Raw genomic sequence first — 26,440 nt, 5'->3', positions numbered from 1 at the left:
ACCAGGGTTCAATTCTTGCCTCGGCGGGTCATGGGCTCAATTTCCTCGGACCTGACAATTCTCGCCTCGGTGCCTACTCTAATCATGGGTCCCAATCTGCAACTCTGGGCAATAGCTTGCTTAATCTCCACAATGGCCCCAACAGTGCTGGGGATGCCTGGCTTCACCTTTGGGGTGCCCAGGAGTGGACATTTCACAGGGAAAGCCAGGAAGGGTTCCACAGCGGTATGAGTACAAGCGCCAGGACGCCCCGTCGCTGGGGCAGCAGTGCACTATACAAGTACAAAATTTCATTTCAGGTCTTCCCTGAACCGGAAACATGCATCCTGTTACCGATTTCGTGGTAACAGCCCTCATCAGCCAGGCCAGCTTGAATCCAGTGGCAAAGTGAGCAGGGGACCCACGTCTGGGCCCACCCTACCAACTTAGGGTGAACAAAGCAAACACATGGAGATGATAGACGGAGCTCTGAAACTTTTCAGACACTCACCCTCAGTCACAGATCTGTGTTGAATCCATCATCGTTCTTTAGCTCACTTTGCCACCTCAGTTCAAACCCAGCTAAATGCAAGTCAGTCTTGACCCTGTGCCTCATGGGAACAGTCCAGCCCGAACTGCCAAGCCAGGGCTTCCCTGAACCAGAAACAAGCATCCTGGGACCGGTTTTAACCCAGGGGCTTTTCTTTTGTCATAATGGTATGTGGGGGTCACGCGAGGCCATGTCACTATATCTTGGGTAAGCCTTATCTGCACCAACTAGACCAGGCCTCTCTCACATCTATTCTCCAGGTCCTGGTGGTTTCCAGCTACGTATGCTGCAATTCCAATACAGCTAGGGCTGTGCCGGGTGAGCTCCAGGTGATATTTTCCATGGCTCAGGGAGTGCAGAGGGGGGTCCACCTCCCAACCACTTGCTGCACCAGGGCCTGGTCCGGCCAACTCCACAGCCGGGAACATGCTCCCTCGTCCTGTAGCAGGCACCTCATCTTTTGTTCAGGCCGTGCTCGGCCTTGGTCTATCTGGCTACGCAGATCTCTCCTAGGTCGGCCCACTTTTCTTCCGATCTCTGGCTCTAGGTTACTGTATCTGTTTTCCAAGTTGAGCGGGCTGCTTGTAGTGTTCTTGTAGCCCATGAGTCCGGCAACAGCATCATCCCATCCAAAAACTTTGTGGGACCTGGCCCACCTAGCCATCTCTCATCCTTGTCCTCGACCACAGCAGCAAATGCCCAGTGGCTGACAGGCAAGTGTGCGCCCATCCCACGGTGGGTTCCGGCGCAGCCAAGCAGACACCACAGAATCCCTCGGAGGTAAGGTGTAGCTCTTGGTCGACTGGTTTCAGCACAGCACTCCCAGGTTTCGCCAGTGAAGGGCACACCCCTCCAGACATTCGTCATGGTCCGCAGGGCGGACCGCGTCCAAGGACTCAGTAGCTGCCAGATGGTTATGTGTTGTCCATCGGGTCACGCAGATCGGCCTTGGGGGATGCCTTGATGATCGCGAAGCTGTATAGGGGGCCACGGCCCATCTAGTTAGGCAGTATCTGGTTTGATGTGAATGGATTGTTAACGGGCATGTGGAGCCTGTTCCGAGCATGTCCACCATGTTGGACCGCTGTGCCCCACCAGTAAAAAACATAAGACAAGGGGGGAGTTTGCACAGTCATGCTCCTCGAAACTACGCGAAGCTGTAAAAAAACTCTGCAACGCTACGCGGATTTCCGCAAGCATATGGAGTTGCTTGTTCCTCATGCTTGCGCATGCTCATGAGATGTTTCTGAAATTTGGAAATGCAGATTGCGTGTCCTAGGGGAAATAATGCGTAAACTTCACCACGCGGTCGCAATTGGGGTAGCCATCTTTGTTATGGTTCTGGGGCCTGTTTTTGAATCCTCTAAAATCTTTTCAATCCTTAGTTTCTAAAACTTTTTTTATGATCTTTTTTATTTATTATCTATCCCTCTCTGTACATTTTGCTTTTTATTTCTACTTTTACTGCGTTTTTGCACAGTTTTTCTATTACGTGCTTTTTAATATTTTTTACTTCCCTGCTTCTTCCCCTGACTTTATTTTATTTTCTGCCCCCTGCCTCCCCCAGAACCATGGCTAAGGGTAAGAGTGCGACTTGGAGCTGCTTTCCTTGTGGAAAGCGGCACCCAGAAGGGGTGCAGGCCCACACCTTATTCTCAGAGGTGGAGGTGACCACCCTAGTTTTTTCCATGCAGCGCCACCTCCGTTTAACCTTTTCAGCAGGCAGCAGGCCTGGCTCCGGCTATGGGATCCATGAGCATCATCACCAGTGGGCCAGGGTGTGCCGGGCAGTGTTTTACTGCTCTGAGGTCTAGAGCACCCACAACCTGCTAACTTACCGGTGGTCCGACATCCTGGACCGGGAGCAGGACCTGCTGGTCCTGCTAAGTGTTGAGGTCGTGGGGGTTGGTGAGTAGCTAATATATCACTATTGTGTGGTCTGTTCTCTGTTACTGTGAATGCTGCTGCTGCTAACATGCTGGTAAGTTACGTTCAAAAATCTCATATTGTGTGATTGTCATTCATCTAGACAGGTAAAAGGTACTATAAATCTTATTTACAACTTTGCGCTTGCTTGGGCTGACTATGTAAGAGAGGTTAGAGAACTTAAGTTAGGTAATGCTAGAGAGACTCCTTTCCTTTGTCCTGTCACTAAGATAGTGGTGGTAGGTAGTTATTATAGTTAGTTACTTAGTATTAGTTGGTAATTGTTTAGCAATCCGTGTGATGTGTCCTCCGTCATGTGCTGCTGACTCCAGACTTTAGTAGAACCTTTTGTAATTTGTTATTGAGCGAAAAATATAGTAACTCAGCACATCAGCAACCAACCAGCAATTTGGTATCTGCAATATGCATGCATCCATCTATGCATTTTTGAGGACTAAACAAATGGAAATGTAAACTCAGTGAACAATTGTCCAGTCAAAGGGATTTGATTCATTGATGATTGCAAATGAGATTACATTAGAAGAAGCAAATACAATTTTTGGCAATTCATTCCAAAGTCTTTGGAATAGGCGGCTTAGTTTGTACTTAGGTTTAGGATTCTGAAATCGGAATGGAACACTGGAATAATAAAGAGATAGTATGGTCCGCGGCTGCAATACTACTAGTCGATCTGATTAGATAGGTCAATTTTATTGCAATTGTCGTCCTGCCAAAAAATCCTTTTGGGGCGTTTCTTTAAATATTTATTATTTGTTTCTCACCAGTCAGTTTTTGTCTCTTTATTATGTCTTACATAATCAGCATCCAGGGACAAGAAGACGACGGGGTCTGCTGAGGCAGGTGCTGGAGGTGCCTCCCAGTGTCAGGATTGCTCCTCTACAGATGGCTCTGCTGCTGGCCTCAGTAAGTCCTCCTGTTGTTAATATTAATAACTATATTTCCTTAACTTTTACTGCACCTAATTTTTTCAAACGGTTTCCTGATTCTATTTTTTACCAAATCGTCTTTGATCTATCTTTTTCTAAATTCTTGTTATGCCTGCATTACCTACCTGGCTACTTAGTTATTATATTTCTAGTGGCTATTATTTTTTTTTATATCAATCTAACTGCCTCTGACTCTATACTACTATTAGTCTGTCTGTAGCTTGCTTTATAATTTACTCTGGCTGTTCAATCAGCTTAACCTCTCTCCTTATATTTTATTACTGCCTAGTGATGGTACTACTGTAAGACTCGGAGAACACATTGGTCCTACTGCTAGCACTACTACTCTGCTGTGCAGATTACATGCCCAATAAAGGTATTCTGTAAATTTTTGTTGAGATTAGTAGGGTTTCTTTTACTTTCTTTCTCATGCTCAATCAGTAAATAAAATGATGGTCACGTTGGACACCCCAAGTGGTGGATTTTTACTTTTTCTCATCTAGGCCTGGTACTATTATTATTATTAGCAGCAGTTGTTTGTGAACACCTGATTACTGTGCAACCTGGCTGGAAGGAAGTATAAAGAAGAGGAGGGAACAATTATATTTTCCAACCAAGTGAGAGGACCCAAGTCAAGACTCGAGAGATGTCATGTCCGATTGTCCACTCAATTGGCCATTCTTTTTCTTTTTAAAACGTTTTAGAACTCAGATTCACCAATAGCTCTAGCCACTGAGTCCAGTCCTTTGGGTTGTCCTCTTCTTGAGAGGCTTTTTGAAAATTACCACCAACAAAATGTCCAACCAGATATTTTATTATTTTTGATATGATAGGACATACTACTGTCTACTGTAGTCTAGTCAATGATTTGTACCAGTGATGTGTATGATGTATGTACGTATTGTATTTTCAATCTTGCTAGTGAAAAAACAATTAAAATGGGGGTGGCGTATATGGCATCTAAAAAATGTGTAGTGTTTTTCCTAGACACACCGACCACCAGTGCCAGGGCTAGCGAGGAAGGCAACGCCAGCAAGGAGAGAGCAGATGCAGCAGCTGCAGGGGTGAATAAGTTATATTCCTTACTTATGGACAATACACTCTCGCTTAAAGGGTGTACACTGTACTGTTGTGAGAGACTAAGTTGCTGTGAACCACGGTTGAAGAAGCCACCCTTAACTTAGCATTAGCAATAGCATTAGCAATAGCATTAGCGGTGGGAGTTGAGTAACTAATGGCCTCTTCTATCTGACTTCAATTCAGCTGGGAAAGTTTTATGAAAAAGACTAAGAGTCAGGCGACCTTGATGGATGGGTTGAATGAAAAGGGAAAGAAGGATGGAAGGACGGGTGACATGTAATATAAGACTGGCAGAGAAGGATGTGTGGGTGAAGGAAGGGGGCCTAGGATGCATAGGTGGCTGATAGGATGCATGGGTGGTTGAAGGATGGGTAAAAGGTAAAAAAAAGGATGCCTGTCTGGGTGGGTGAAATTGTATGGGTGATAGGGATCCTCCAGGGAGTTTGATGGGTCAAACTCAGAGGCAAGCAAGGACACATGGGTGGTGGTTTGAAAAACAAAAACAAATGTATGTTGTTTGTGAATGGTTTGTTGAAAGATTAAAAAGAATGATAGCCATGTTTACTTTGAATGGATGGATGCCTGGATGGTATTTAATCGTACCATAAGTGGAGACTGTCGCTGGATGAAGAGAAAGTAAAAGAAAAATAAACTGTGCCAGAGTAGTAAAGCGAAGGGTGAAGATAAGAATAAGATTAAAATAAAAAAAAATAATGCTAGAAGAGCAATGCAATGATAAATGGAAAAATCGCTGGGATGAGAAACAAGGACTGTCTTTTTTCAAGGTTTTTTATTCAAGGTTGTATTTCAGAATAATTCCTTGACTCACAGTAGTTTGCAAGCACAGCATATGTACCCACACCCGCCCATTATCGATTGCCTCCCTCCGGCTCCGAGGCCCACTCCCTTCTCCTCCCTCCGACTCCGAGGCCCACTACCTACCTATGTAATTTCGACCATGTCAGCCAGGGGTGGCCTATTGGCTGCATGGGTTCACAATCAATCAAGTACCTCACGTCGTCCCATATATAATCATTCAGATCAGATATCCTCTGCCTTGTAGTAGTCAGTGTGAAAGTGAAATTGAGCAGTTGCCATTGATGTAAAAGAATATACCCATAATAGAAAAACAAGATATATTTGTAGTTGTAGAATACAGCTGCCCCACCTGCAGAATGAAGTAAATAACGTGAGTCTGCGACACAAGTGTCTGTCTGGGGCACAAGCTGACTGAGCTGGCATGCCTACAAGGTTAATTTAGCTAGACAAGTGAGAGAAGAAGAAGACTTGTCTACTCCATAGTGCCAAGTAATGCCTGAAACTCTCACAAATGTTAGAAGCAGAGGAAGTAGGAGGATACCACAAATGTTATGTACTGTGCTTGCTAGCGCTACTGTACCATCATAATTTTATGTGTATAATTAATTTTTTGTTACTGTTTTGCTAAGGGCGTTGGTTACAATTATCTTTTTTCTTTCTTGATATAGCTACTCCTTCTCAACTGAAACAACTAAATAGGAAGGAGTTAGCAGCCACGACCCGGCAACGGAAGCTGAAGGCCATCTGTGTAGAATATCGGCGGCGGGTGGTTCTGGTGAAGGAGGAGGAGGCAGCAGCTGCAGCCTCCTCCAATGCCCTGGGCCCCAGCCAGGCTCCCCCAATGCCTCCAGTGGTAGGGTGCCATGGTCTGGCAGCTGCCTGCTGCACTTCTCTAAACACTGCTGCCCACCCCTGTTCATGCAACTGTAAGACATTTAACTGCCACATGCTCCTCTGGATGGCGGGCCTAGAGGAGTGGATAAACAACCTGGAGAGGAAAATCTGGTGAACCCGCCGCTAGAACACCGTCGCCTTGCCCCTTTTTTTATCTTTTTTGGTGGGTGGGAATTGGGCGTTGGGGAAAGGTTGGGGTTTATGGACATTGACATGAACATTGGACTCTTATGATGGACATTGGTTGGGGTTGGTTGGGGAGGGGTGGGTCAGGTGTTATGTTTTTTTTTCATTAGTTTATTTGTTAGGGGAATACATTATTTATAGTTTACATATGATGTAAATATTTGGTGGGAGTTACTCGCGTGGTTTACTTTGCTGCAGCAGGGCCTCAGCCAGTTTTCAATTGAAATAATCTGCTAATAGTGTAACACACCAGCAGATAGATGCAGTACCCTAACTTGTGACTTGTCCTACTAGTACTGTCAGTCTCTCCTCCTAGTCTATGCAGTCTGCAACTAAAATGCCTATGGACTCAGAAGGGTGTGGGTGTGTGAATGAATGAATTATTTCCATAGTATTATGCCTCTCCCAAACTGCTTCTCTTACCTGTGATTGATGTTTATTTATACTTAGGCGAAGCCATGGCTGCATGGTGATGGTTTTGTTTTCCAAAGGTGCCATGGTGGTGGTGGTAGTAGTAGACACTGACAATAGCATTTGCAGAAAAAGAAAGTGAAACAGTCAGTCACCTGGGGGAGACGCTGGAACGTGTAGTAGAAGTATGGTACACAAGAAGACTGCCAAACAAGAAACCATGATGATGATAAGCAATGCTAAAGTAAAAAAAAAACAGAATGTCTGGAGGCCTAGCCTAGTACAAGTTGAAGTTGACTCAAGCTATGATGATGAAGCGGACACGCAGCTTCTTAACCTTTAGTGCTTGGACTAGGATGATTAATGACTTGATGCTGGCAGCCAATTATACTTTTATGATGGATTATGTAATGTTCCTCTAGAAAAAGAAAACCAATATTGAATACTGTGCATGGTTGGGCAATCTAATATTGCAAGTGTTGGCTAAAGTATATATACTTAGAGCAGAAAAAGATTCTCGCCCTGCGTTGAGTTAGTGTGGCTTTCACCACATTCGCCCCTTCAAGTGTGTGACCAATAATTGGTGAACATTTAATTTAGTCACACCTCAGTATAAATCACACAACCCGGGGGAAGAGGGTTAGGGTTTGATGAATGGTTGGGAAGGGGAATTGAGGGAAAGCTTTGACAAAGACAAACACTACTGATGGACAACACACAATCTTGGCAGCCGACCATCATAAATCTGTTAAGGGAGAAAAAAGAAATGCATGCATGATGATGACTTGATGAGTAGTACTGGACTAGTAGTACAGGGCAGCAGTATATTTATTATTATTATGCAATTACCTTGCCTGCCTGCTCCCAGAGAGACCCAAGTCACAAGCATTTTATATTCTGTTGTACCAGGCTTCCTTTAAAAGCTAGCAAAGAAAATAAAAAAATATCTGTAGGAGTCAAATATAAGCAAACATAAACAACAGCACACACAGTCGTAATGATTGAAGAGAAAAAATTAATCAAGTGAAATGATACTATATTTATTGTCAAATTGGGAGTTGCATCTTGGAATTCCTCTTGGTCCTTCCTTCGACTGTCCGTCTGTCAATCTTTGGTGCCTGCCTGGCGCATGTGGTTTGGAAAGGTAAGTGTGAGTTGTTTTGTCCATTATAACGCAGGGTAAAGGCCGGCCTGTAGATAGAAAAACAAAAAAGATATTGAAAAATAAAGGAGAAACTAAAGTTAAACTGCATAAATTTAGGAGGAGTGCAACAAGAAACTTTCAGAGGTGGCATGGCTAAATTATGTCTGTTTCCAGCAGTTACTTTCAACAACAGGAGCAGGATGCCCACCCAACCTCCACGTAGCTTATATTTTGAGCCAGACAGCACTGAGCACACATACACATGCACAGCTACATAGCATTTTCCAAATTAAGTAACAAAATCAATGCACTTCTGTCAGTCACACCACCACACTCACCTCCACCACTACATAGACATATAGTTCTGGTGTTGTTGTGTTTACCTTTTAGGCCACTTCATCAAGCACCTCAATTATTCCATCAATCATCTCCGATCCTACTGATGGACTGCGAGTATGGAATGGTCATGGTGTCCAACTCTGTAGTGTCCCGAGTGCGTCCAGACTCCAGAATCAATAATGCAATGGATGGGCCTGCAGTAGTACAACTTTATTATTGATCAACAAGAAGAGAAATATTGACTTGAGTCAGTTTTTCTGTAGATTAAATACTAGTAGACATCATGCACAACACAAACACTATTCACTCAGAGTCAGTGTGCAATGCATGCCATCATTTACCTGTTCTCCTGGGGCAGTCCCTCTAGGCTCGGAAAGGAGGATAGATATATAGTCAGGTTTTTAGGGACTCAAGGCAGGCACACATTTCACATTTGTTGTACTATTCTCCATCCAATGTCTGGCTTGAGGGAAATAGATTTAGGGTGGAGGAGTAGACTGACTTCTTCACTGACTGCACACAGTTGCAACTCCAATCCGGCAATAAAAGGGTAAGACGGTGGTGATGGATTTGTTTTGATTTAAACCAGGAAGACAGTGACTTACACAAATAATAAAAGTAAATAATATTCTTTAGCTATATCATTTTGGGGGGCTTTTTTGGAGGGTGTCAAAGGAAGAAAGAAAGTAACTCAAAAGCCTGGGAAGTAAAGCTTGTCTTCAAACTCTGGTGGTTCACCCAGAAGTAGATTACCTAACACACTACTTCCGTGACCTGAGTTGCAGTCATCATCTTCCTGCTGTGCTACTTCAGGGATGGTGTAATAAGCCAAATAGTTTATCACCAGCCTGCTGAGCACTGGCCATTGGCGCCTTTACCCATACCAATACAGCAATGGGTTTTGATCACAGTAGACCTTTGTTGGGTCATCCAGATAACCCTGGACCATCCGCTCAATGCGCATGGGTGCTCCGCTTTGCTCGGCCTCTCCTGCCTTTGCCTCAGCACCGGAGTAAAGCCCTGCCAGTAGAAACCATTCCTCTGCCGATTTTGAGGCTGATGCTCCTGCTCTTGTTGTTGTAGATGTTGTTCTTGGTGTTTTTGGTGGTTTTGGCTGCTGTGAGCCAACCGCACTGCCCTCAGGCTCTGACGTTGAACTTAAAGGCTGACCTGCAATACTTGTTGTGCCTTGGAGGAGCGGGCCTCCAATTCCCGGCCATTCTTTTTATAGCTGATTTGTTTGCATAGCTATCCAAGTTTTGTAGCTGGCAACATCCCCGTCTAAAAAAGGAATGAAAGTGTGAAGTAATGGTTTGTACCGTGGATCAAGAATTATGGCACAAATATAATGGTTGGATGACACAATGCCTCTTTGCACCCTTATATTTTCAGATTAGGAAAGGGTAAGCTCTCCACCAACTCATATGCTTCTTTTTTTTCTCCACGCCTACATACATTGCAGACATCCCTTTCAGCTGTACCTGTAGCATGTGTAACAATGGAATAGCTTGCCCCATAGTACAGTCCTACTTGCTGACATCACGTGTGAAGACCTCGAAAGGAAGCAGAGTTTGCTGTCAGGCTTTTAACTAGGCCCCATTGGTCCATCTCAATGATCATGCCTTTCACAGTAGCATCCCCTCTTTGCATGACATATTCATTGCTTAGTCTGTACTGCTCAAACAGATGTTCATGCATGTAATAAGTGGAGTTGCAATGTGTTGGCACCTCCTGGATGAGTGCTTTAGCTGGCATTCTATTATCATGTTGAATGATCCTCAGCTGCTTCTGGGCTCTAAAAGAATGGCTGAAATGTGTGCAGATTCTTCTGCAGGTGGTCAGTAAGTTGCTGACTCCGTCTTCATTTTTCAAAAAGTGTTGAAGAATGATGTTAATGCAGTGTGCCAAACAAATGATCCTGAAAGAGCCACCATCGGCCATGGCCTTAAATATATTACTGCCATTGTCCTTCGCAACAAAACCTAGTTAAGCCCTCTTGGTCGGAGCCATTCAAAGACCTTACTGTCAAAGTCTTCCAAATTGTTTGCAGAAGAATGAGATTCCTCCTTGGCGAACATGGCTACAGTTGCATGTTTCTGAGCGGCATTAAAAATCTCAGCACTGTCAACACCTGCAGATATCTTTTCTCTAACCCCCACAAAAGAGATCCAGTGCGCAGTGATGCACATGTAAACAGTGGCTTGGCAACAGGTGCACATGTCTGTTGTCAGGTGGATAGTGTGAACAGCACTCTGCTGCAAAGCTTGTCTGAACAATTCCAGCACAACGTGATGTAGTGCTGGAACAGCAACTCTGGCATATAAGACCGGCTGGGAACCTTCCATTTCGGGCAGATGGTTGCCACAAACTAAAGAAAACCCACCCCTTCCTCAAAACAATAAAAGGGAGGCGGTCCAGTGCTAACATTTTAGCCAGCTCCGCATTGTACAAACATGCCATTGGGTGGTTGCATTCATACTGCCCCTCCAACCTAAACATGCTGAGCATGGTAGCCTGAATTTTTTTTTTTCTGGTGCCGCTGGTGTAGGTGACATTTTGACATCAGATGTTATGCTCATTGCACGTTTTTTTCACTGTGCTACTCTCTTGCTTTGGACCACTTGGTGTCTCTGCCTGACTCATGTGCCATTGAGATGTTGCTGATAATGATGTGGGCGGTACCACTACACTGCTGGGGACAGGGCTGCATTGTGTAACAGAGAAAATGTCTCTCACTTGTTCACCTTCCACCGTGATCCGTTCTTCTTCTTCATCCCCTCCACTAACAACACGCACAGTTTTTGGGCTGTTAAGGTGCACCTCCCAATGTATCAAGTGGTGTTTTCTCATATGGCTTGTTTGGCCTCTGGTACCATAGTTTGTACCAAACTTACCCCGACCAGCACCTTGTCCACAAATGAAGCATATAGCAATGTCCACCACCTTCTTGCTATCTGAAAAAAAGTCCCAAACTAGCAAGGTCAATTTTATGGCGCTGCTTTTGCCACTTGCAATGTCGGATGAACTGATAGGTGGACGTGACGTTTAACTCTCTGCAGTACCTACTTCTAATGAGGTAGCTGTGGTGGGTTTAGGTAGCTGCCGGTGAAATATAGAAGCTGGAGATGGTGTTGGTGGTATCATCTGTGCTGTTAGTACAATTTGGGATGGGGTAATGTCAGCCTCCATTGGGGTGGCATTAATGTCCATGATGACTGGCTCGTCATCATCCTCCTCTTCTACATCTACCTCCATAACTTTAAGGCTTTCTGGAACCTTCCTTTACCCTAGCCTTATCTTGTGGCTTATCTCACTCTCAGACTGAGGTGGTTTCCAAGTGGCGTCTAGATCATCAGAACGGGGGGCTTGCAGAAGAAATTGATGGACAAACCCTCCTTTTCCTTGCTGGGTATCTGGAAAACAATGGATCTTCTGAAAGAGTGGCGTCCTCTTCTTCTTCCTCTGCAGGAAGCTCGATCTCCTGAATTGCCCCTACTTCGGGAGGAACAACTACTATTGTGGGAGGTTGCGGCTGCTGTTGCCCACTTATAATGCGAATTTTGAGCCAGGCGATTGATCAGATAGCACCCGAAAAGCTACAAAAGGTAAAAAGAGTAGGAAAAGGGGCTCCATGGTTCACTCCGTTGTTGAGGGACTATAAAAAGAAGCTCCGCCATCTAGAAAGGAACTGGAGGAGAACAAAAGATGGCGTAGATCGGGAATCGTATAAAACCTCACTTAACTCATATAAAAAGTTGATCGTAGTTACAAAAGCAGATTTCTACGAAACCCGCATAAAGCAGTCGGAGAATATTCAGAAAGAAACATTCAAAATTCTGACAGAGTTGAGTAAAAAACCAGAACGTCTGAAACCACAATAAGCGTTATTACTTTTCAACGTTTATTTTTGGAGAAGGTTGAGACTATTCTCTCTGAGATTGAGCATAGTACTCTGAATGGTTCGCTTCCAGTACAGGAAGTTCAAACCTCTGTGGAAGTTTCCATATCAAGGTTCCCTGAGATAGATCCCATGGAGCTTGAGCAGCTCATGAGGAGAACCAAATCAGGTTCCCCGGCGGACCCGTGTCCCCCCAGGGTCTTTCGCCTGGCATGTCCTATCTTAGAAGATCATATTATCTCCCTTCTCAATAGTTCAATGGAGACTGGTTATTTACCATCGAGTCTTAAGGAGGCCCGAGTTAAACCTCTGTTAAAAAAACCAGGAGCCGATTTGACCATTTTGAAAAATTATAGGTCGATATCCCAATTACCTTTCTTGTCCAAGGTCTTGGAGCAACATGTGCTGAAGTCCCTTTCTTTATTCCTGGGGTCACACCATCTACTCCAGGAGCGCCAGGCAGGATTTCGTGCACATCACAGCACCGAGTTGGTGATGCTCTCGGTGCTGGATGAGCTTAGAGGTATGGCTGATAGTAAGAAACCAAGCGCCCTGATACTTTTATATCTATCGGCGGCGTTTGATACTGTCAGCCATTCCCTATTATTGGACAGATTGACCTCTTTTGGGGTAAGGGGTCCGGCCCATAAATGGCTCCAGTCCTTCTTGACGAGTAGGTCGCAGAGGATCCAACTGGGGGATTGTATCTCCAATATAGGCATTTTGGAGTGCGGAGTCCCTCAAGGCTCTGCATTGTCTCCACTGCTGTTCAATCTTTACCTACAACCGTTGATTGCATATCTTGCGACTATGGGCTGTGGTGTGTTTAACTACGCTGACGATACCCAGCTGCTGCTGAGTATTGATAATACGGCCCGGGCACAAACTAATGCCCAGAACATCCTCAAACATACGGTTGGCTGGATGACTGCAAACCAGTTGAAGATAAACCCGGACAAAACAGAGGTTCTGGTGGTTTCGACCTTAGCTTCACCTTGGAGTGACCTTTATTGGCCCCAGGAACTAGGCCCATACACCGACACCGTGTGATAACGTAAAAAGTCTTGGTATCAAGATTGACAATGAGTTGTCAATGGCCAGTCAGATTGCCTCCGTAGTAGGGATGTGTACTGGGTTGATTAGACTGCTGCGTAAACTAGTTCCCCTTCTTTCTTTCTCCATGCTTCGAATGGTTGTTTCTGCTACGATTATATCGAGGCTGGATTACGGAAATGCTCTCTATTTAGGTCTGCCTAAAACCTTGACTAATAGACTGCAGGTTGTCCTGAATGATGCGGCGCGATTAATCTTCAGGCTACCTAGACAAACTCATGCTTCTCCTTTGCTGCTCAAGTTACATTGGCTTCCTATCGAGCAGAGAGCGGAGTTTAAGAGCTTATGTACGGTCCATAAAGCAATCTACGGACAGGCCCCTGCCTATATGAAAGAGCGCTTGAAGGTTTATAAGCCTAGATGAATTCTTAGGTCCTCTGACTCTCAGCTTTTGGTTTGCCCCCGATATAAGCTAGCAACCAAAGGTGGGAGATCCTTCTCGGTTCTGGTTCCACAGATATGGAATAAACTTCCAGAACCACTTCGGAGAGAAGTAAATCTCCTGCGTTTTAGGAAGCTGTTAAAAACGCTTCTATTTAGGGAGGCTTTTGGCTCACCTAATTAGCTGCACTGAATGCCTCTCTTTTTTGCCTTTCATACGTTCTGCATTACTTCTGTTTGTCGTCGGTCTTGAGCGCCTAGAGACCTGTAGGTGAGTTGGCGCTATATAAGCCGAAGTTAACAATAACAATAACAATAACTTATCTGAGTGTCCCGCATTGATTGGGTACTTCTTTGCAATAACGATAAGTCAATTTCAACATCACTGCTCGTCGGCCTTGGGCTTATTATTAGACTGGCTGCCTCTGCAACAGACATGGGCTTGGGCCTAGGTTGGTAGGGTGGGTCCACTGATGTGGGGGTGCTGCTCCCAGCTTTCTCCCCGGACACTGCCATGCAGGCGCAATTTTTAGTTTCCCAAAAAAGGTCTTGGGTGACATACCGTCTTGGTAAGTGGCTGTGCCTTCTTCTCACTGGCAACTTTCTTGATACTGGACCTGGTACCTTTATTTGGGGCCATCTTAAAGATGTCAGCATCACGCAGTGGCACAAGTTGAAGAGATATCTGTGGTCACACTTCACATGACGTCGTGCGCGGCAGGACTTCTGTCTGGCAGTACAATCGGTGATGTTGTCTCCTCTTCTATTGTGCACCTAAAAGCAAAGAAGCAAGAAGAACATCAGTGAAACGTGGCATTCATTGTTGTGGTTCAATTACTACTAGTACAAACAAACACATATAATGTATAACTTAGTGTGTGGTCACACTTGTTAATGTTATTAATATTATTACATTTCTTACGTCAGTTATTAAAAAAACATAACAATACAGTGTGGCCATTTGGAAGAATTTGACAACAACAGGGGCTTTCATGGTAGGTTTACTGTACAGTACACTCAGGTAGGATAGGAAAGAAGAAGAACAACAAAAATAGAAACGTAACAGACCAGGTTTAGCATTGTGCATCACGTGGGATGCAGCATTCAGGGAGCTGCAGCAGAGAATGAATGGAGGCAATAAGCCAAAAGGAACAATTGAAAGACATGCAGGCTATGGCAAAAGCAGTAAAGCACACTAACTGCCACCACAAAATGGCCGACAGCCACACGGTCAATCAGAATTAAAAAAAAAAACAGTAGGAGACCTGGAAAACAATGAACTCAAGCAGGCCTTTATGGAGTTGGACAAAGACATTACAAAATTACTCCAGGCCACATGAGGAGGGTCACTGTTGACAAACACACTCACACATTGGCCATACAAAGGAGGCATGCTAAACAACACAGCTTTAATGCAACTATGCCAAAAACAAAAATTCACAGGGCTAAAAAAAGGTTTGCAGTTACAACCACAAACATCCAACAAAGGCATTTATTTAACACACATGAAAATAAGTGAAATACCCCCAAAAAACAATTTTTGCATTTCGATCCAATGCCATCTATGCTGTAAATGATGTTTAAATTCAACAGACACCACAGAAACAGTTGTTTCATGCACCCATGTGTAGCTCTGGGCCTATTGGTTGGCAAACCCATTGGCAGACTAGGCCACATAGTGAATCAATTCAAATCAATAACATTGCAAATTTATTAGAAAATGCAGTGAACTGTTCTACATTATTTACTGGCTAAAAGAAGAAAAAGTTGAATGCAAAACCACAACCAGCAAGAAGGCATGGCCACCACAAAGAAGGCTTGCAGTCCTAATGCAGAAGCACACTGGCTGCCCCTTCACAAAATGGCCGCCAGCCACATGGCCAGGCCACAACAACAAGAAAGGGAAGACCGATAATGCAGGCCTATGGCAAAAGCACACTGGCTGTCTTCACAAAATGTCCGACAGCCACATGGTCAGGACACAACAAGAAGAATGGGAAGACAGACAATGCAGCCTTATGGCAATAGCATAATGGCTGCCTTCACAAAATGGCCACCAGTCCCATGGCCAGGCTACCAAAACAAGAAGCAAAAGCCAAGAGGAACAAAGGAAAGAAGACATGCAGGCCTATAGCAAAAGACCACTAACTACCACCACAAAATGGCTACCAGCCAGTGCCACATGGTCACTCACAACAACAATAAGCAGGAGGCCTGGAAAACAATGAACTCAAGCAGGCCTATATGGACACAGTCTTTAAAAAATGGCCCCTGGCCACACGGGAAGGCTGAACCAAGGCAAATGCTGGCCCACTATTACAAACACACTCACACACTGGCCAGACAAAGGATGCATGCTAAACAGCACAGCTTTAATGCAACAATGCCAAAAACAAAAATCTGCAGGGCTAAAAAATGCTTACACAACAACCACATACATCCAGTAAATGCATTTGTGTAACACACATAAAAAAGTGAAATACCAAAAAAGCCACATTTTGCATTTCAATCCAATGCCATCCATGCCCTAAATGATGTTTAAATTCAACAGACACCACAGAAACAGTTATTTCATGCATCCATGAGTAGCTCTGGGCCTACTAGCTGAAAGCCCTAGTGTCAGGCTACTGGGTTAGTGAATTAAATAAATAGTGCAAATAGATTTCAAAAGTTGGAAAAAATGTAGTGAACTGTGCAACATGTTTCCTTTATAAAAGAAGAAAAATTACTTACAACGAAACAACGAGGCCCCTACTGAAAGTACAGGCTACCCACCACAATATTTTTTTTTCAACGATGAAAAGTGCAAAAAAATGTAGGCTCAATGCCCCCATAAAACAAACAACAACAATTTTCCAACTTACTTGTGAAATCTCAAATTCAAAAGTCCTCAAATCTAATGATATATGATGTAGCAGACACAAAGAGTGATCCTTCCACCTCCAAAACCAAATGAAAAGTGAACAGGAGATGGACAAAGCACTGGGTGGAGCCTGCTGGACCGGAACAGGAAGTTGGAGAAACTTGGGCCCTTCCTTCCTCTTAAAAAAAAGCCAAATTAAAAAGGACTTCTTGCACAAAAAAGTACAGCCAAACGTCAATCTGAGGAGTTTTTTTAATCCAAATGATAATTTTGAGAATGTTTTGATGCTGCTCGGGAGAGAACCTTCTCTAGATTGCAGATTCTGCGTGTTCGGGATTGCGTTGTTCACAAAAGTTCAGCTGGAAGTCCGATGGCGCGCCCGAATGACATGTTCGCGATCATAAACTCTCCCCTGGGATTAAGCAGCTGGCTTGCAAATCCTGTGGTGCTTGCAAATGGATGGGAAATCTCATTGCCGATCCGTTGCGGGGTGCGGAGTTGTTTTTCAACTCCGCGTTCTATGCGGAACTCGGAGTTGCCAAAAATCCACAAACTCTGCGAGCGGAGCAGAGTTTTATGCCCAGGGTTCTAAAAAATGTTTTGAACCTTACTTTTTCTGTTATGCATTTCTTGTCCAGATCCACTTTAAAAATTACTTGAGTACTTTGTGAGAGTTTTAATATTGCCCTCAAAAAAGTGTTTCCTGTGACCCCAAGGGGTCAATATTACTGTGTTCCAAGGTTCAGATCCATAAACTGCGGCAGACACTCCTTGTCCTCTCCAGATTTCTAAATAGGGTGATGCAGGGTGAAAAGAGGTATATTTTGCAAATTTAAGGGTGGCTGCCACCCTATAATTGAGGAGAAGTGCACTCTGGGCAATCTGGCTAGGATTAACCACTGGAAAAGCAAATTCCCAAATAGCCAAAATATATTACTCTCTTATAATTCACTCCCGCCAAACTTAAAACCCCTCTAAAGTGCCTGTGCAGATGGAGTGCCATAAATGTGCTTTTCCTAGTATTGACGACCAAGCCGGTGGGTAATACTGAAAAGATTAAACCTACCAAGTAAAGACTCAATTCCTTTGGGAGTTTTTGACTTTAATAAACTGTTCTCTGCAAATAATAGGTCTGGCAATTTTATGGCCCCTAAAACTGGTGCGTCATTTTCACAACCCAAAAGGAAATCTACTCAACCATTGTGAATAATAAAAATAGTGTTGGGGGTGAGAACACATCCTTGTTCGACCCTTTTAACAACTTTTATACGGTCTGTTTTTCTCCGTTAGCTCCCCATCTAATTTGAGCATAATTGGCACTGTGAAGCTGCACTGTGATGTCCAGTAAGGGAGATGGCAGCCCTGCTTCTCTTAGGATGCACCAGAGTCTATCTCTGGGAACAATGTCAAATAGGGATTTCAGGTCGACAAAGTCTACATAAAAACTGCCCCTATTGATATCTACCTCTAAAGACTTGGTCTACCATGCTCGCTTTGGAGCTGAACCCAGGTTGAAACTGGGAGAGGATCTTGTGATCTTCATGTCAATAAACAATCCAAAATGTGTTTGCAGAATATTATCTAAGCTCTTTCAATAAGTCTTATAGGTTGATATTTTGCTGCATCAGATTTTGAGCCCTTCTTGAAGTAGGAACATTTTCTGCTCCTCTCCAGGTAACAGGTATTTGGGCAAAAACCATGTTTGCTTTGGCAATACGATTTAAATACGGTACCCAGATATGGGGGGTGTTCTAAATAGATCAGCAGGGATCTGGTCTGGCCCTGGGCCTTGTCTGTTTTCAGGGCACAATGGACATGGCTTGTTTCAGCCAGGGCTAATAATTCTATATCTTTATCTTGTTCCCTCCAAAACATAGTACTTTAGGCAGATAGATCAACATCTAGTTCTATAGGCAGTCCTTCAGAAATTCAGGTATAGGAAACAGCAGAACCAGTGATGTCTTCACTATGGAGAGCTTGAAAATGGCTAACCCAATCCTGGGGTAAGATATTTTCTCTGGCCTCATTATATTTGTTCTGTCACCCTAGCTGATCATATGTCGGAAAGCTGCCTGGGTTGCATTGCAAGATCTGCCCTTTGTGCCCTTTCCCTACTGCAATTGGACTGACTCCTTCCCAAGCTGAAGCAACCAATTTACTCAAAAGAGTTCTGTAAAAAAGAGTATAAAATATATAATTACCAAATGGGGTATAAATGTAAAGTGTGCCTCACAATGAAGGTATAAGTAAAAGATAGATACAAGTGAGTCTTTGCAAGTTCACTTTTATTGAGAGAGCAAGAGAGAGAGAGACAGAGAGAGAAGAGAAGGTTAGAACATCTTTCCTGGCTCCACATAAATCACAAAGAGGCAGCCCAAATAGCAGTTGGTCCATGTGGAGAGGACAGCTTCATTAAGGGGGATGAGATTTAGATGTGATCCAGTTGGGCCTTGAGGAAGAAATTTAGCCAGCTACATTTTAGAAAAGGTTTCCTACACGAACCTCTTCTCATCTTGTCTCTTCTTTTTAATATCCCCTCAGTATGGGCCTCTTGCCCAAGAAACATTCACAGAGTCTCTCACCTCCTGGTATAAGTTTGACTTCTGGGTTCCACTGATTAATAGAGACATCCCATTTAGTTGGGTTTAGAATTTTAGCTCAAGGTCTGTCTCCTACTCCATAAAAGTTCTCTTCCTTTTCAGAAGTGCGGTCGGCCTCATTTAGGCAGGACGTGGTAGCTGCAGAATCTTTGGAGTTTTTTTAAAAATAATTTGAAAGAGCACCAGAGCATGAAGACATGAATATCATGCCTCCTAAGGCCTTCAAAAGACATTGTTGATAAGTATACTGAGCCACCCACCCCACCCCTCCACATTCACACACCACAATATTCAGTACATAATATGTGAGCCCCTTCCCTTATATCTTCTGGTGCTACTTAGGGAGCCACTGACCAAGATAAATCGATTCTTCCAGCTTGGCCAAGCGATCCATACAGTCTCCTTTCCCCATGGGAAATGGTTTTCGGGGGTTTGCAGCAGCCGCTGCCCATTCAGGTAAGATTGGTGGGAAGGTGGGGCTAGAAAGACCATGAGGGAAAATTAAACAAATAATGAATTTCCTATCGTCATGTCATGTAGTTCCTACAAATCTATATTGAATCTGCATGTTTAGACAGCATAAACTAAGGGATTGGTGTCCAGACTGATTCCAGACACCCCACAGGATATGTTAGCCTTTAGACCAGCTATCTCACAGTGCTACCATGTGCCCCCTAACCTTACCAAGGAGCGAATAGTTTATGCCAGCTATAGAACATGACAACCTTTGATCCTTCAGGGACCGTGGAAACAGTGCACTACGTTTCGCTCAGTAACTCATGCTCACTTGGTCTCAGACCCTATCTAACTGTACCTAGGTGTACCTGGCATGTATATGTATGTAAAGTCAAGAATCCCCTAGGAAAGACCCAACCCCATTACCTGATAGGAGAGAACGAAGCACCCCATTTTGATCTCAAGTAAGACACCCCGCAAGGGAAGTCGGGCCACTGAGTGCTGGAGTTTCTGCGTGCAGGAATCTCAGCATCTTGTGTCAGAATGGAAGGTTCTCCTCACTTTTCCCAATGAAGATGAGGTTATTTTATACCTGAAAGGTACCCTCAGGGGTTCTACCTAGATGTGTAATGGTACTCTGGGCCTGTCGTTCAAGGATGACTATAGCAATGAATTTTGTTCAGAGGTATTATGTAGAAGATGGTAATCCTGCTGTGCATGTCCTAGCCAGGGGATTTAAGATATGATAGTACAAATCCTCATACATATTAAATGAGGCTACACAACAATTATTCTGCACATACCTAGGTAAAAGGTCAGCACCAGAACCGTATGTAGGGCAAGGTAGGACGAATGTAGGTAACACGTTGTGCTGCTACTTAGACCTATGTTGCAGTACATTGGGACTCATAACAGTCATCATCTGTCAAAATCCATCCCCCACATGGCCCCACCACCCCACAGATCTTGCCTGCACTGGCAGTGGCTGATTTGCAGTATTTGATCAGGTCCTTTTTTGCCAGTAAGGTTCCTAGGAGGATGAGGCTTCCGGCGATTCCCAGTATGTGGTCAAGTCCCTTTTAGGCAGTAATGTTCTTTGCCCCACCTAGGCTTGATCCTCTCTTGTGCCTCTCAGCTCATCCACCAGGCCAATCAGGGTGACCCTGTGTGAGGCCTCCAACACTTTGGACAGGGTTGCATATATGGCTAGCCAATGTGTTTGGATAGTGGAGAACTGCCACACCACATGGAAGAAATCACCTACTTCTCTGTGACATTTGATATAGGTTGGGTCAGGCTACCTGTGGCCTTTCCATAAACATTGGGGTGTATAATAGGTGCAGTGTAGGTATTTTCTTTGGATGAGGCGCAGTTGGGCTGAGATTCCTAAGGTACGGGGTGCAAGGCAAGCCTTCCTCAAGTCTGTGTCCTCCAGAGGGCCCAGGTTTGGGCAGTACTAATGTTTGAAAGGAAAGGGTGAACATTCCTAGACGCAAATCGATTGCAAAACTCCATGGCTTCCTATAGAGGATAGAATTTCCTTCAAAGCTCTATCTTTTGTACATAGAATCCTCAATCAGAGAGTGCCTTGTTATCTTTTCCCCCTGATTGAATTGTATCTCCCAAGTTTATATCTGAGATCATTAGGTACTGTTCTGACTATGATCCCAAAGATTCATAGAATACGTCTTGGTGGAAGCTCTTTTAGCTTCTTGGCTGCCAAACTTTGGAATCGGTTACCACTTAATCTTAAATGAGGAACCCTCAGATATCCTCTTCAGAAAACATTGGAAGACCTTGGCTTCAGAAAATCTTTTGCACATTAGTCCCTTAGCGGGCAATATTACTAAGCTTGCAGCTAGAATCTAGCACGGGACACTCTGGACTGGAGTAACCATGCTCTCTATAAGTCACTATCATAGGTGTGGAGGGTTGGTTTAAGGTGTATATGATTCTACTATTCCCATCCATGTGCAAGTTTTCATTGATGATGTGGAGCTCTATGCCCTGAGTGCAGGGGTCCCACAATGTGTGGAGGACACTAAATACAGTCATAAAGTTATTAGAAGTCAATTTAGTGTTGTGAGCTACAGTTATTTTGTAGGCCCTCATCACAGGACTCATCATAATCCCAGAATGGGAGCAAACGTGATTGCACCCAATCATTAATAATAGATGTTTGTAATGCTGTGTACACATCTTAGTATTTCCCCGCTCAAATGTTGCCCATTAAAGCATTGAGAAGTCCATGGGGCATAGTTGTCCATGTGTTACAGCTCAGAACAGTGAAAATATACAGAATTATAACATGATCCTCATTAGAAGCTGGGGAACTTAGAATGGGGAGATTATATGGTATAGGAGCAAAATGAAACCCCACAGCACTGGCATTTCCCTAGGTGGTATTATTGCTCTTGATTACCATGGGTTTTATCATGAGTTGTATAATGGTTATAATCTTTGCATTTTTGTGTTATCATCATCGAATAACTATTACATTCTCTACCTTGCAGAAACATGAAATGTGATACTTGGACAAATCAAACTGAGCCAGCAGTGTTCCTTCTCTTGGGATTGTCAGAATATCCAGAACAACGCCTGGTTTTATTATCGCTATTTTTGATGTTGTACTTATTGTCCTTGCTGGGGAATATCTTCATTATCTTTGCCATAAAACTTGACCCCCGGCTTCACACACCCATGTACTTCTTTCTCCGCCACTTGTCATTCTTAGACCTCTGTTTGCCCACCGTGACTGTCCCGAAATATCTAGACAACCTTTGGTGCATGAGTAGAACCATCTCATATCTAGACTGTGTCACACAAATGTATGTATTCATATGGCTAGAAAGCACAGAGATCTTTATCTTGACGGTAATGGCCTTTGATCGTTATGTTGCCATCTGCAAACCTTTACAGTATAGATTGATTTTGAGTGAGAACCTTTGTTTTCTGCTAGTGGTGTTATCATGGGTGCTTTCTTCCTTTCATGCTTTTCTGCATTTCGGTATAGCATTCCACCTCTGCTTTTGTGGAAAAAATACTATAAACAGCTTTTTTTGTGATTTCCCACCTCTGTTGGAGTTGTCCTGCTCTGACACATCTGCCAGCCGCATGGTGCTTCTGGCAGAGGAGTACTTTGTGGCTGGTTTCCTTTTTCTCTTCATCCTGGGTTCATACACGTTGATCACCAAATCAGTCTTGAAACTTCGCTCCGCAGAGTCACGAAAGAAGGCCTTCTTGACTTGCTCCTCTCATCTGACAGTGATCACACTGCAGTTTGGAACTGGTGGGGTCATGTATCTTTTTCCATCATCATCCTCCTCTCAGAGAGATGATACTGTGGTCAGCCTAATGTATGCAATAGTGACTCCCATGCTGAATCCCTTCATCTACAGTCTAAGAAACAAAGAAATCAAGGCAGCCTTAAAGAAGGTTATGTGGAGGAAATCATTTGATAGATTGTAGGGACATGATTATAAGTAGAGTCTGTAGCATATCTATAGCGTTGATTGGTTTGGAACATGGTTAGTGAGTCATTTCTGCCCTGCATATTTTTCGGCAGTCAGGCCTAAAGTCTGAGATTTGTCTCTCAGAATCCTGCAATCGGGCCATCTGCCCAGCCTGCCCTCACTTAGTTTAGTTCTCAGGAAAGAGGCAACAGAGTTCCTGCCTCTGATACATTGTTCCTTTAGTCAGTAATGCAATGCAGGTAATTACATGAGGCACCAAGCTTTTTTTGCGAGAGCTGGTCGTACTGGCAAGTTTGCAGTGAACAAATCACCCTGGAATTAAAGTCCCTAGCTATCAAGTACAGGGAGCATGTTTTCCTTCCTTCAGTGTAGTGAGGGGGAGTAGCCAGTGATCTACTGGATGTCAATTAGAAACTCAGATGACAGATATCCAGCGATGGTTCAAACTTTTGGAGGACAGACTAAATAGAGCTCCATTTGCACTTAGATACCTAACTAGTCTTAACCAGGTGTGTTTGTTGTTCAGGTCTCTATTCCAAATGTTAATGTAGCTCAGATTTCATATGCACATGAATACAATTTAGTCTCTTAAGGAGGCTTCAGAGACCCCTCCAAGATGAAGGACCCTAAAATGGTCACACTCCTTCCATCATGGATGCATGCTGTGTGTCTTCAGTGCAGGGACTATCCACACTGCAGCTTATATTTTTACATTCCTATATAAAACCATATTCAGGGGAAATGGTAGACCCCAGTTATTGTGGATGACTCAGTTTCACTAGATGGTCAGTAGACACCACACTCAGACGCATCTGCAATCCTATTTGACATGAACTTTATTAACAGCACAGACTCCTGTAGTGCCTCATATGTTTCTCCCAACTCCAGCTGTTGACATCTCAGTTGCCCAAAATTAGTCAGTGCCTTGTTTACCTGATGATGGATTATCTCTCCGACATTCTTTAACACAAAGATCATATGCTTGCGCTTGTACAGTCTCAGCAGAGTTAGAGACATGTGTCCATAACCACTCCTGCTGTTACCAACTTTACAGCTGGTAACTTCAACTGTGTCCCATTTAGGTAAGAGCAGTGGGGCAGTGGGTCCAGGTGGGGGGATTCCGACAAATAAATAATCAATTTTTCCTCGTCGTTGTCTGTCGAAATAACCCTCTTCCCGACCCTTCCCCTCCCCCCACCCCAGCTCCACCACTCCTACCTGCACAGGTCTCGGCTGGGTAACTTATTCAAAACTTCATCCGTTTTTTTGTGTAATTTTGTTTCTCGTGCCCAGTTAATTTATTGTTTGATATTACGGATCAAAAACTTGCTGTTAAGTGACTGAATACTTTACATTTTAGAATGTATATACATTGTTTCAGATTTATGATAACAAATGTACTGTTGAAAGTACACTTTCAACCATTTTTCAGGGTGTAAAGGTGCCAGATAGGAGCTGGTCAATGCTCACAAACATACAAACCTACAATTAACACCTTGCATTGTAGCCCCGACTTCCCTGATTGCAGTGTGGAATTTACTACTGTAGATTTCTCTGCAGACACAGTGGAGAAATCCACAGTAGTTGTAGGAATTCTACTCCATGGGGCTCCTCTTCCCAAAACTATCCCAGCACGGTGGTCTGAACATGATGAATGATGTCATTCACCAACAGGGTATCCAAGTTGAGTTTGTTCATGGCACTAACCTCCACCCCGTCTATTATGTGCAACTGAAAGTGTTTGCCACTGACAGTGGTCGATTGTGATTCTGATGGCTTTAGAGTCTCATCAGTGACCTCTTGCTTATTGTGGAAATATGATTGGGTGCTAAATTATACCTCTGAGAGACCCCCACATGTTCCAACTAGACATCTAAGTATTTCCTCATTGCATTTTTCTTGGGTACCCCTCTCTGAAATACTATAATTGTTTGGAAATCTTTTGAGCACGTTATGAGAGCAGCGTAGGGCAATTCTGCTTTACATGTATTTGAATCTACACTTGAAATATTTGCCTCTGTTATGACTTTTGATATTCTTACTCACTTCAAGTTTTTGATTCTGATGAGAATTATCATCTCATTTTGACTTCTCTGCCCACAATGAGCCTTTTAATTATCTTCGGCTCATTAAATAAGTATTGGCAAAGCCAATAGATCTGGCCCTGACAAGCAGGTGTATACTTAATATGTTTTCTTAGTTGAACCATATACTACAAATTAAAAAAAAAGAATTGAATAATATGCTGATACCTAAATGTGGTGGTCATGGAAAACAATTATTTTTTTCACAAGAATATGTCACAAAAATAAAAAGAAGAAAAAAAGGTAACATGCCGCCACCTGAACAAGGTGCCAAAATGTGTGCGATAAAAATAAAAAATCTGAAAATTATAACCGTAACACAACTGTTAATAGAATAGTATGGCTATTCCTAGCAGGCAGGTCTAATTAGAGCAGGGAAAAAAAACCTTTTAGATTTAATGCACATCACAGGAAAATAGGATTCTTGTTGGTGTAAAGAAATGGTAGCACTGGCTTTCATTGCTCAAACCTAAAGGCACAAACATGCAAGGATGACTATATAAAAAGATGAAGAATGAAAAAAACCAAAGCATTAGGCCATTATAATTTTGATGCACCCGCCCTGATAAAGAAGCCCACATCTTGTTCGATGACTGGGCACATGTGAAGAGGAAAAAGCCTCCACTCATGTTCGAGGCCACCTATGTTTAAAGTGGGCAGACCCCTTCCCATGCGGTATGCTGTGGTGAACATGAATGATAGTTGACCAGATCAATAGATGAAGGTTAGTTCAAGTCCCCTTCATGCATCTATCTATGTATGTATTTTTGATTTATGAATTCTTTTGATCGCATGACGCTGAAGAGACAGTTAAAGTCTAGGTCCACAAAAGGTGCCTGGCTACTCTGTTGGAAGTAATTTCAGCTGTTTGTTTAATCTTTAGTGAATCCTGTCCCTTCTGACTCACCCTGTCTGTAACACATCAGTCAGCAATCACATGTTAATTTGGGTCTGCACTGCAGTCTGCACTTCCGCCAGGTGCTTTGTCGGCTCCATCAGACACCTTTGCACACATGCTCTTTCTGATCTATTTCAGTGAGGTTCTGCATAGCGATAGACCTACAGAACACTTAGGGGCAGATTTATCATTTTGTTCACGCAACACAGCAAGCTAACTTCGCTGCACAGCACTGTGTGATGGGAAACAGCAGGAATGCACCTTATGAACAAGATATGGTGTATTCCTGTCCTCTGCCTGTGCTGGAGCACAATCTGCAGCCTGGTGCCAATGCAGGCACCCTTGCACCATGAAGCCTGGGTGCCTTCATTACAGGCAGGACTGTTTTTGTACAAAAAG

The 26,440-nt window shown here is 43.6% G+C and overlaps 1 protein-coding gene across 1 annotated transcript; it reads left to right on the top strand.

The window, feature by feature from the left end:
• Positions 1–22,103: 22,103 nt before the first annotated feature.
• LOC146796955 (olfactory receptor 1E5-like) lies at positions 22,104–23,054 on the top strand. The gene has a single exon (XM_085631465.1). It carries the CDS (start codon positions 22,104–22,106, stop codon positions 23,052–23,054), a length of 951 nt encoding a protein of 316 aa, XP_085487591.1.
• The last annotated feature ends 3,386 nt before the right edge of the window (positions 23,055–26,440 follow it).

Source organism: Triturus cristatus, chromosome 10, assembly GCF_964204655.1.
Source record: "Triturus cristatus chromosome 10, aTriCri1.1, whole genome shotgun sequence".
NCBI classification, from domain to species: Eukaryota; Metazoa; Chordata; class Amphibia; order Caudata; family Salamandridae; genus Triturus; species Triturus cristatus.
Note: the sequence above shows the minus strand (reverse complement) of the source record. Positions and strands in the feature narration are given on the sequence as shown.